Below are 13,006 nucleotides of genomic sequence, written 5' to 3'. Positions count from 1 at the left end.
CCGATTCATCCATTTTTAAAATAATCGTTAGTTGCAGCCCTACTGTATATATATATATATATATAAATCATGGGTACTTTTTCATGGCATTTAAATCTGCATTTAAAGAGCATTAGAAAGCATTAAATGGGAGTTACCCATTCCCATATAAACCCTGTGAAATCAAAGGTTTCTTCTGTAACTGCAATTAGCTCTTTCAAAGACTTGGTGATAGTAAAGTGACCCAATATAAAAATAAGTTTGACACCACTGCTGTAGAATAAGACTTTGATTCACACATTAAAAGACTTACTGCTGGCTAATAACATTTTTATGTAATCCTTTCATATTTTACTGCCTCAGGTTAAAAACATTATACCTCTTAAGGAGAACTGGCTTTTTTTTGGCAGACAGTTTGGCTCTGTCCACTTTACAGCATTGAGTCAGTAGAAAGTCCATCTTTCTTCCTTATAAGATGGCGTGTTTTATAACTTAACTGGAGAAATTACATCAGTTGACTGGAGAAATGACATCAGTTTGGTATTTGGCCCTCTTCACACTTCTTTTTTAGGCCAGTCTAGTTGACTCTCATCAATCCACCCATTATTTCCTGTCAGGCTAGGTTATGTGTTTGTGTAGACCAGAAATAGCTACTTGTTTAAGAACTATTTTCTATAACTTTTTATAGGCTGTGGCTTTTTTGGGAAACCAAGCAAAGGTTGAACAAATTTTTAAAGTACTCAAAGTGAAACATGTCACCAGTTTCTCACATTTATAACCTTTGAGAACAACTCATGGCTATACAGAAGAGGCTAATTTTAATAGGAAGCAACAAAATTTATTAAACAAGCAAATATGTGCTGAGATGTTACACTTTGAATTTGCAGCGATAAAAAGTGATTATGTGTGCACCTAAATATCTAAGTTATTAATGATCAGTTTAGATATCTTTCAATTCTAGAAGCTATTTCTGTTGTAGTACTTAGAATATAGTCTAATTTTATTTAACCTTGCACACCGTTCAACAAAAGGCAAAAAAAATGCTTGGTGATCAAATACCAGGCAAATATGCATGCATGTAATTAGAGTATATACATATACATATGAAAATAAATAGAATCAATCATTTAGATTAATATGTGGGTATTTAAGTTTATGCAACTTTCTAAGGCACACCTTAAAATATGTGCAAAAAGAAGCAGCAATTACATTAAAACATTGATTATTACAGCAGTGGAGGTGAAGCACCTTATTGTTGCTCCTTAAATTTTGGGGGGATATCACAGGAAATAGAAATACTATTCTTACTATTTGTTGAGGTGTTTCAGTTTAATACGAAATTACTGTAGAGAGGAGAGGACCTACTTAAATATCAGTGTATTCTTTTCAAAATAAATCTGCACATCTAAAAGCAGCTTTAATATGTCATTCTGACCTTTCCCATTCTGCCTATTATTGAGCATGTTTAAAAACTTATGTTAAGGCTACAGAGATGAATAGATGCTTAGAAATGGCTCTCAAATCTATCATCAGTATTAATTTGGTTTACTTTCAGTCTCTTAACTGGCCTTGGTCTAGAAAGGGGCTCTTCCTGTTGTCTGGCTGTCCAGGCTACTCCATTTAGCTCAGAAGATTACTGCATCAACTTGAGCAGGATTAGAAGAGAAGGAATAGTTCCCTTTGTGACCTGAGATAAGGAAATGAGAGTTGTGTAGCATTTCCTTTAAACCTTTTCAGTGTGTCTCTTATCATTTTAATCTTTAAACTTTTTTTGAGGGAGAAATTCTTCTATAAATGCAGTAAATTGGTCTCTGTGATTCGTCTGACAGTAATCTTTTTTTTACATAGCACTATGCTTTAATATTCTGGGTGAATGATTATGAAAGCCTGATGGAGTTACTTGATGGTGAATGTTTAATGTTTACTCTAAACTCCCTTTTTAGCTGCAGTGCAGGGGCTCTGCTAACCATCTGCTGGTTAATTAATATCTTGGAGTGCGCAGGCTTCATGCACAGTGGCTCTGCTGCCATTTCCATCGGTTCCTAAGTAAATTAGAGTGAGACAAAAACTCTAGATCCAAGCTTTGTTATCGAATTATTTCTGACATCCTCCCCCGAGACCGCAATTCACAGCGAACTAAAAGGCTCCAGCAAAGTACAGCATGAGCAAATTAGTTTGTTTTGTTCTTATCTTTTAGCAGGCCTGCTGGAAGGGAAAACTGGAGATTTAGAGGTTGTTCAGGGAAGCAGCCTTTTGCAAAGATTACAACCAAGTTCATGTTGTCTCTCATGATGATGTAGGTTTTCTAACTTTTTGCGTAATCCTGCTTTTTTTTTTATTTAATTTTTTTTTGTTTTATTACATTTTTTTTTTTTGCTTTGTGTTGTTTTTTTGTGTCCTGTTTTGTCCTGGGAATAGATGTCGCAGAGTTAGATAATAGCCCAACAGATTTGCTTTCACAAGCAGACCATTGACTGTTGCCATAAGGCTCTGCATGGTACTTGTATATGAAACTTTATTGAAAATTTTGTTGTGCCTAATCCTGCTTTTATTAACATGAAATGTGTCCTTTCTTAAAATTTGCAGGCAGAAGTTGTTTGATCCATTTATAAAGTGTGGACAAAGTCAGCATTGGATTTTAGGGAAAGCACAAGGATCACAGGAAGGACACTTTTCCCCCTTTTTTCTAAGGAGGGGCATTCAAATGCAGATTTAAAACCCCAGACACATTAGTATAAAGCTGGAATGTATGGCTGCTACCTGTAAATAGTTCTGATAGTAATGTACCTTTGGAGACATGAGTTCCCTAACCTTTACTGAGGTTCTAATAAAATGGATAAAGAGTTTGCGTGCAGTATTCTGAATCAGAATCAACCCCAAAACCAGTTGATCTGTTGACTGTGCCATCCTGATCAGTGACCAGGTGCACCAATGGAGATTTTTTCTTGTGGATCCAACATACAATAGACAAAAAAAGGCATAAATAAACACAGAAACAGTCTGTTCATCGGGTCAAGCTCAATTTTATAAAAACTTCCTATCGCCTTTCATTACATATAAAACTGGAGCTCTAAGCAAGTTTTGTCCTAAGGCATCCGTCAAAACAAACTGATTCATACTAGTTATGCAGCATATAATTGGGTCCAAATTCAGATCAGTTATATTAATTGAATGTGTTTAATCTACTGCAACCAGCTGGGAGTTTAGAGGACTGACGCAATGAAAGAAAAACAAGGGAGATTAGAAAATGTTACTCACAGCAATAGTGCTGTCAATTACTGTTCTGAGAATGTGATGTTAATTACAGATTAATTACCTTACAATACTTTTTTTGAAATGAAAAAATATGAAATCTTAAGTCAATGAAAGCAATGGCTCAGTAAATGGTTGCATTCAGGAAACATGCTAGGCTAGACAAAGAAATCTGATTTTTAAATATCTAATGAACCGTTCCAGGTACAAAACCATAGAAATCCTGATCCTGTGATTTTGTATCTGCCTCCTACAGAAAAAAGAATATTGAGACAGTACAAAGTAAGGCCTACTTATAAAAGGGAAATCACTGAAAAAGTAATTGAATACAGTAGTAGCCCCATGAATTGTTTTGTGATGGAGACATTGCTAAACAAAGAAGCTCTTTAAAAGGTGTACTACCTGCTTAAAAAAAAGAGAGAGATGCACTGCAAGGCTAATTCTCTATTCCACCAGGCCATATATAGCCTTTGTTAAAAAACAGGATGATATTTAAAGTAAATACTACGGTAACAATAGTTTGGTCAGTGTCTATGTCCAGGAAAGACGTTTCTTAACAGAGAAATTTCAAACCAAAAATACATTCAGTGGCAAAAAATAACAGAGACAAAAAACAAGGTTTATAGTAACACCATTCCAACAATATGGTGTTTCGACAAAGAAGGTCCAAGGCAAAAGCACCAGTGAGGCATCCTTTCAACAGGAAAAAGACAAAGAAAAAAAACACACAGAACAATGTTGATTTTGGTAATAAATGAAAAGTCTCTATGTCCTCCAGCAGCTTAAAGCTATAGCAGCATAACAGCTACAACAGCTCAGGATCAGTTAAGTCACCTAAACTGTTTGTTTTGTCTGAAAGGACGGCCTTATCTTAAAATTAGACAGGGTTTCTGTCCCACAGACAAAAACAGAAAGGTGGTTCTCCTTGAGAGGGATTAGTTCAGAATGAGACTAACTTCAGTAAATCGACAGTTTTCAGCATTTGAGAAACATTTCAGTTTGCAACTTTGGTTAGGTTAGGGGGATAAGAAGAAAAATGTTGATCCAACTCACCTACTGTTTAGCTTTAAGACTTAATACGTGGTAAAGATTAGAACCAGCTTTAAAACTCACAGGATGCTGTTGTATTGTACCACAAACTGAAAATGTGTGTGAGGGTGTGCTCTTGTTTTACCTACAATGTAGAGAACCTATTTTGTAAAATATCCTACATGCAGGGACTTACAGCTACATATGGGGACATTCAACTGGTCCCCATATGGTAACGTTCTTCTCTTTGAGTTGGGGTTATGTTAAGGACTAAGGTGTGATTTCATTTTAGGATAGGGTTAGGTATATTTTGGTAATAGTTATGTTTAGAGTAAGGGTCTGGGTTAGGCCATAAAAATGAATGCAAGTCAATGAAATGTCCCCATATGTCATGAAAACAAAGCGGTGTGTAAGTGTGTTGGTTAGTCAGATTTCAGGGACAGATATTAACATGCAAAGTTGCTCATGTTGTAGAAGACCAAGCGACAACTATGCTATAAGCCAATGTATGTTAAAGCTTCTGTGTGTTAGAATGGATCTCAATGGAAATATTTCTGCCCCCAAAGATCACTGAATTGTGGTTTATCTGAACCATCACCTCCCTGAGGGTGATTTTTTTTTTTTTTTTTTCTAACTGAATTTCCTCCATGAGGTTTCCTGTGGTGAAAGCTATTGTGATGTTGTTCGCACAAGTTGACAACACTCAGTTTCTAAGGAAACAGAGCACAGCAACCTCATTTGCAACACCACTGACAAATGTGGTAGTCACGTTGTGGCGGCAAAGCTCTTCTTGGGATTTTTTTTTTTTTTCTGTGAAGGTGCTGCTGAACTGCTTTTTCTTTGGTTTCCAGTAAACAGTCCTCCTTTGTGTGGAAACAATGCTTTCCGGTGCATCAGTGTTCTTTTGGGTTTGAGAGTTTCCTTGAGGGTTCAGTGTTTTTATTTTAACTTTTATTTTGTTTTTTGTAATTGGGATTTATACTTCTAGCCCATCTTACAGAATATCAGAAACTAACAGGGGGTGGAAGGCAGAGATCTGAACAGTCTCTGGTGCCACGTGGACGCATCTGCATGTGTTCACTTCTGATTTGCTAATTTCATTAATGGAAAAAAATACTTTAGTTGTAGTCACATGAGTTTAGCTTAGAGGTCCATCCTTCTTCTTTTTCCAGTCTATGGAGCTGTGTGTAGCGTGGTGTAGCTACTGAGCTCCACCTCATGAATCTGTGAGTCATTTCCTTTATGAGAAAAATAAACTATGATGTGATTAAGGCTACATTTATGTGACTGAGTTACCTCCCTTCCTAAGCGGGTGGTCATGGCAGGAAGCAGACTGTTGAGTTTACTTTCAGCTCAAGAAGAGCAACATAAGCTTAGTCACAGTTTCCATGCTTCATTAAGTGGCTGCTGCTGAAATCAGATTCTTTAGCAGTCACACTGAGGCCAGTGAAATCCTTCTGTGCGGCCGTCAAATTGTCCCTCTGTGTAAGACATCCACCATCCCTCTGCAGACATGTCGACTAATGTTGCCACACATCACAGGAGTAAAACCCAGGAAAATTTGCCTCTCAAATTGAGCGACTCCTCGTTATCGTCCATCTGTCTGAGTCCGTGCTTGCGAGCCGCTGTAACTGGAATTTTGGATTATTCTCAGCAATCTCATCTCCAACTGTCTGCTTTAGAAGATAGGCGACCCTTTCTGTTGTCCGGTGTTTCTCTCTCTTCCTGGCAGTGCCTTGAGTGTTCACCACATGTTTTAAGAGATAAATAAAAGAACACACTCCTGCGCTTCTTTGACACTTGCCTTGTGGTGTTTAAACTGATCCACAGTTCAACAGATATGGCTGATATGATCTCTGGTGACAGCTAAAGCAGTTCCCTGTTTGCCATCTTGCAACCAACTTTACTTTCTTGAAGACATTTGAAAGTAAAAGACGGCAATGAAAAATTCAGTGAATCCATAACTCTTGCTTCAAGTTGTGACATATTTTGAAATCAGTCAGGTTTACCTGCATGCATTGGGCTTATATTTATGTATTTAAATGATGCTTTGTTATGGCCAGGGAAGTTTGTAAGTCTGATTCAGCTCTACATACTGAGCCGAATTTAAGTGAGAACTTAAGTAAGAAGTTTATTAGTGTTTATATTTGCAAACAGAACTCTTGTTTCTGCTCTTTCTTCCTCTTTGCTCTGGCATTACTGCTCTTGCAAACACCAGTGAGGCTTCGCTCCAGAATGAACTGCCGTCTAGAGGATGGCTTTACTACACTGAAAGAAAATCCTTTTACGAACATGATATCAAACAAAGGGACAGTTTGTAACAAATAATTAGGCAGAAGGGGATTAATTTGTCAGCCATATGTGACCTGTGTCTTAAAGTGTCTTGTCAGTAGAGGATGAACAAAGACACCCCTATATCATCCACCCTTTCACTTTCTGTTGCATTGGTTGACCATCTGTACTCTTCGTCCAGTGAGGACATTGGAAAAAAAGAAAAAATAATTAATAATGGAGTCCATCAACTAGTCTGTCCCGCCAGGCACAGGTAGTTGGCTTGTTGGTTGTTCTACACTGGATAAGCTCCGTTGCAGCAGTTATCAGTTACTGTTTGTCTTCATAAATGGTTTACAGTCATTTTCATATCTTTTTTAACGGCTATGTCAAGGGTGAGTAAGCTAGGTCTGTCCTCTTGGTAAATGGTTTGTTTGTTAGTTATCCTACACTAGACAAGCTCCAAAAAAACAAAGCAAACATGAGTTGTCAGCGGCTATTTTTCACAGAAGTCATACCAGCTGGCGAAATTAGGCTTCTTTCATCCTTTTTTTCCAGAGACATTTTCATGGTGTTTATCTTTTATTTTAGCAATTTTAAAAAGAGTCCCTACCTTTTAGAAGGAGCAGATTTTCACTCCACAGCTTCTGTAGAAGGCCTCGCACGCTCTGTAGGGAGGTATGAGTCTCTTGATTGTAATTCACTTTGTACACCACTAGATGGGGGTAGTTCTTACACACTGTCCCTTTAATCAGATTGAAAAACATTTTATCTAACAAACCATTAATCAACGATTAGGTTTATGTCCATTGTTTGTTTACATCCACAATAAAAAATCATTGCAGGCCTTACTGTGATATTCTGTGATATTTTGAGGGTTGTTACCAACGTTAGAAAGTGCTGCAATCACAATGTTGGTTGCAGCTTGTGCCCATCCTCTTTTCTTCTCTCTGTCCCCTGTGCTCCCTAATCTCTGTGCCCTTTAGCAATTTTTTCATCAATCATTTTAGCTTTTTATATATATATATAGTTATTTTGATTATTGTTTTTCATTCTCTTTCATTATTTATAGCTACTTACTTTTTTTCCTCACATACAACACTTTGAATTGTCTTGGCAGTAAAATGTACTATATAAATAAACTTGCCTTGCATAGCATTTGAGCAATGTCAGTTGTGTCCAATGTGATGATCTGCTACCATGAAACTATGCACCTAGGTAAATATTACATTACAAAGAAAAAAGCTCACAACACTTTAAATGTATAGGCCAACAATACTTTCAATTTAAATATTCTCTTGCAATTTGAACATTGTACAAATTGGTATTGCCGTGATGGTAGACAAATATTCAATAGAATGAATAAGTTCACCTGAATTCATTAAAATATTATGCAAAAAATTTGTCTATTTCAGTAATGCGTTCTTCGATTACCCAGGGAGGGCAATATATTTGAAAAGTTGATTTTGATTTCTTTAAGTTATGACAACTGATATAAAAACTTTTTTACATTCACAATAAATAAATAAATTAATAACAAGAACGCTAAAAATCCAATCTTTAAATGTACCGTATGATTATGCTAAATGGTCCCTATGGTTTATCTTAATTCAGTCCCATTTAGGAAACCAAATGTTCCTACCTGGCAGAACAGAAGATGCTTTTGCATTACGGTAAAACAGTAGATGACCAGAAATCTCTGTCTACCTCAGACGTGTTAATGAGCTGCAAAGAGCTGCAAAATATAATTTTTATATAAATAATTATAACTTTTTTTGTGTACTTCAAAATTTGTAGTTTTTTTTTTTTTTATAAACTAGTCAAAGTAAACATCTGTTAAAAACTACACTGATAAAAAAGGTACAAGTTTGGACTTTTACAACCTTATGATACATCAAGTTCCTGAAAGCTCTAACGACAAACTACAGGCTTTTTAAGAGGATTTATCAGTAGGTGTGTCAGAGGAAGATTGACAGGAACATGCACTTTGGCTCACACCAGATTTATTAACAAGACCTTAAAATGATACAGTTTAAATGGTTGTAACACTGCTAATAATGAGTAGATCTAATGATTATATGTCTGATGGGGGTCCTAGATGTATAGGGCATTGTTGTTTTCTACTTTTCTTTAGCATCACAATCCAAAAACACCATACAGTCTTTTTCTAACTACTTAAACAATGTTAAATCAGGGATGACCTCAAACCTTCTGAATCTGAATGAAAGTAAAACAGAAATTATAATGTTTGGTTGTAGTCCAGCAGTTTTTCCTCCTGGCTCCTTGGGCCCTCTTATACCTAACATTCGATCATCAGTAAAAAATCTTGGTTTAATATTTGATGACAGGTTAAAATTTGATTGACAGGTTAGTTTGGTCGTAAAAAAAAAACAGCTTTTACCAGTTAAGAATTTTATCCAAAGTGAAAGGGTACCTGCCACACAGAGATCTGGAGACTGTAATCCATGCTTTTATTAATACAAGATTGGATTACTGTAAGTCTTTATATGCTGGCTTGGACCACTCACTTTTACACCATCTGCTGTTGGTACAAAATGCATCTGCCCGTCTCCTTACTGACACACATAAACATGACCACATATCTCCTGTTGTACCCTCGTTGCACTGGCTCCCGGTTGTTTTTAGGATAGATTTTAAAATTTGATTGTTTGTTTTTAAGGCTCTTAATGGTCTAGCTCCCCAGGATTTGACTGAGCTTCTCCAAATCCGTGCCCCGGCCAGAACACTGAGATCTTCTACAGTAATTAGTTGCTACTGGTCATGCATAAAACTAGACTTAAAACCGAAGGTGATCATGCCTTTATGGCAGCGGCACCGAAACTCTGGAATAACTTGCCTTGGCATATTCGATCGGCAGGCTCCTTTTGAGGTTTTTAAATCCTCTCTAAAAGTACACTTCCTCTCCCTGGCTTTTAATCAAGTCTAAGTGGACATTTGGCAAAATGTTATTTTAGATTAAATTTTATTTTAACATTTATTTTAACTGAAAAAAATGATCCTACTATATTTTATCTTCATTTAATTTTTCTTTTTGTAATGCATTTATGTATTCTAGCCTTCAGTTTTTATCTTATGTTCCTTAACTGTGATTCCTGTACAGCACTTTGGTCAAACACGGTTGTTTTAAATGTGTTTTATAAATAAAGTTTGAGTTGAGTTGAGTTTTGGCAATTTTAAGGTTGTAATTGATAGTATGATTTTTTTTTTTTGTTTTTTTATGTGTAGAAGGTTGTTTCTGTTTGTTTCTGACGCAGAGAGACAGGATTATGCTAACTTCAAAATACTTTGATGGATCTAAGCTTGTTCAATGTTCAATGATGTCAATCCTTGTCCTGGAATAAACCCTACAGACCAAAATTGGATCAGTGGCTCCAGAAAATGGCATCAGCTCTTCCTCTGAAAGGAATTAGGGATGAAGAGCGATATGGGCAAATTTGAAAAATGTCCATAAGCCTTTCATTTCATTCATTATTGGGTTAAGTTTGTCTAGGCTGCTTAAACTATAAAGATACAGGTTAGGTGTGCATTAACAAAATAAATACCACAGTTTGCCTAAGCTTATTCCTGATATTTTATGTCTTATGTTTTAACTTTCCACTGAAATGTTTTGGTCCAGCTCTGTGATCAGCCGATTTCCTTAGCATTGACCTTTTGGTTCTTCAGTGTGTGGCAAGCACAACACATCACACAGATTTCATTCATGAAATTTTTGATGTCAGACGGGAAATGTCATAAAAACTTCTCATGATCAAGCCTGAATTCAGTGTGAATTAAAACAGGCCAAATAGGAGGAAGCAATCAAGATACTGCATGGAATAATTTTAACAGAGAAAAAGAAAATGAGTTGGTTAAAGAAGTGCAGAAAAGCGGCTTCACATGCTGAGGTAGTGAGTTTGTTCCTTGGCAAAAGCTGATTTATTACACAACACATTTAACAGACTATGTCCTCTCTGTCAATGGACAGACAAGGACCCGAATGCTACACACTGCGGGATACAAGAAAAAAACAAAACAAAATCCAACATGCTGAATATCAGACCAAACCACTGAAACACAACGCACTCATCAGCATTACCACAATACTTCTTCCTAGGAGCCAACGCAATTATCGCGGCGCCTTGAAAGAAGATGATTTTGGCAAAAATAAACACTATTTTGAGCATATATGTTTTTTAGAGAATAAAATAACTTCCAGTCTGATTTAAATTCACATTTATTACAATGCAATTTAAAACATCAATATTTTATTTACATAAATGTGAATAGTCAAAGGTATGAAGAAAATGAAGGTATTATAATATGACAGCTAATTATTTCTATAAAACCTGTATGTGGTTTCCATACCATGCTTTTTTATCAGTGCTTTATTTCTTAAAGTCAAATTCACAGCCACAGTAAATCTTCATTGGAAAGTTATCCTTATGTCAGATAAGTAAACAAAGTGTGGGTTTGATTCTTTGCAGGAATCCTCTTCTCCACGCTGGTGTTTGGACCCGCCTGTGGCTTCATCCTCGGATCTGTCTGCACTAAATTCTATGTGGACTTTCTCTTCATTGACACCAGTGAGCTCATCAGTCCCACCATTATATTGTGTTTCTTTTTATGTTTCTATTTCGATGCAACTCATTGATTTATTCCATGCCTTTTGCCACAGGTAAGCTGGGCATCACTCCAGATGACCCACGCTGGATCGGAGCCTGGTGGGCAGGCTTCCTGCTTTGCGGTGCCTTATTGTTCTTCTCGGCTCTCCTGATGTTCGGCTTCCCTCACTCCCTGCCGGCGAAAGACAGGGATGAGGGAGCGGAGAGTGAACAGGTTATGCTGCCTCCTTCTTCCAGCCAGGAGTATGAGACTCCAAAGCCCAGCAATGGAGTAGTGCTCTGCCATGAGGCTGCCAACAGCCCCACCTGCTGCCAGCAGCTGAGAGGTGAGCATGCAGCACAGAAAAGCACAGATTCATATATAAAATACATATAGAGGGGTGAGGTCTTCAACCACTTTTACAAAATAAAAAAAAAGGATACAGTTTTTTTCATATAAATATCTAAAAGTCTTTTGTGCCCATAATTTATTCATCTTTATTAGTTACAATTACAAGTATTTATGAAATACATTTCTAGAGTTTTACACAAACATAGGCCAACATTTATTCCAATATTCTTACTAGCTATGTCATAATCTGAAAAGAGAAGAGCAGCTAAGACCTGCCAACGATACCCACTTTGATCAAATCCTGAATTTTGATTGGGCTGGATTAATGCATAAATATAGTTTATTCTGAGCCACTCTATTGCAGCTCAGCTGTATGTATTAGGATTATTTCCACTGTAGAGGATGAAGCTTCTCCACTTTTCCATCCTGAAACAGAATCTCCTACTTGGTTACATTTTTCTTTATCTTTTTTTTTAGCCTCCCATTAACTGGATAGAGTTGACAAAAGGATAAATAGACATGCATAATGCCCCCACCACCATGTTTAACTTTGGAACTGCTGTGCAATTTTAGTTTGACATCATGCACGTTTGCTATGTCCTCTGTTCGACATGAAAAGAGGTTTAAAGGAATTGCTTGTGACTTTCTTTGAACAATTGGCTTTCTTTGAACAATTGGCTTCTCTTCTCAGTCTTCCATAAAGTCCTTCTTTGTGTTGTATTCTACTAATCCTCATGCCGTTAACAACCATTCTGCCAGCTGAGCTGAGGATCTTTGCAGCTCCTCTAGAGTTAGCATATCCCTCTTGGTATGGTGTCCCACTTAAGGTTGAAAGCAGCTGTTCTTGACCCTTCTTTTGTAGATTATAGCTAGAAAAACGCTAGCTAACCTGGATTAAAACATTAACTCTGAACTATTGGTTCATTAATTTTCTCTAGCAAACATCTGAAACCATTGAGTTTACTCTACGTCTCCTTTACTTTGACTTGATAACAGAGATGGTAACATAAAATTTGCATTAAAAACATTTCTGTGTGGCTGGATAAATACATAAGGTCAAATGAGAATAATTAAATTTGCACATGTTAGAGAAAATGTTTTTACATGTTTTATATGAGCAACATTGTTCAAATCTGCATAATGATCATGCAAACTAACTTTCTTTGATCATATTTGTCTTTTTGGTTGAAATGCCTATTTTTCTATTATAGCAGCATTCTCTGAGTTATAATTTCTGTGATTTGCTTTTTAAACTCAGATAATAGAATAAGATTTGTCAGGACAGTTGGGCTCATCCTGCCTTTTGTGTTTTACCATCAGTGATTCCTGCAGTGACAAAGCACCTGCTATCCAACCCTGTCTTCACCTGCATCATCCTGGCTGCCTGCATGGAGATTGCAGTGGTTGCCGGCTTCGCTGCCTTCCTGGGGAAATACCTAGAGCAGCAGTTTAACCTCACCACCACTTCTGCAAACCAACTGTTAGGTCTGTCCATCAGGAGCGAATATCATTAGTTCAGCCT

General features: G+C 36.8%; 1 protein-coding gene across 1 annotated transcript in view; it reads left to right on the top strand.

The window, feature by feature from the left end:
- Positions 1-13,006, top strand: part of LOC107087254 (solute carrier organic anion transporter family member 3A1-like) — a 49,676-nt gene that overhangs the window by 28,873 nt on the left and 7,797 nt on the right. The window contains exons 3-5 of the mRNA XM_015378726.1: positions 11,016-11,114; positions 11,207-11,479; positions 12,805-12,969. Of these exons, the coding sequence (XP_015234212.1) occupies positions 11,016-11,114; positions 11,207-11,479; positions 12,805-12,969 (537 nt within the window). The remainder of the gene's footprint in view (positions 1-11,015; positions 11,115-11,206; positions 11,480-12,804; positions 12,970-13,006) is intronic.

Source organism: Cyprinodon variegatus, unplaced genomic scaffold (genome assembly GCF_000732505.1).
Source record: "Cyprinodon variegatus isolate N-32 unplaced genomic scaffold, C_variegatus-1.0 Scaffold177, whole genome shotgun sequence".
In the NCBI taxonomy this organism is placed as follows: Eukaryota; Metazoa; Chordata; class Actinopteri; order Cyprinodontiformes; family Cyprinodontidae; genus Cyprinodon; species Cyprinodon variegatus.
This window is presented reverse-complemented; position numbering and strand designations above follow the sequence as displayed.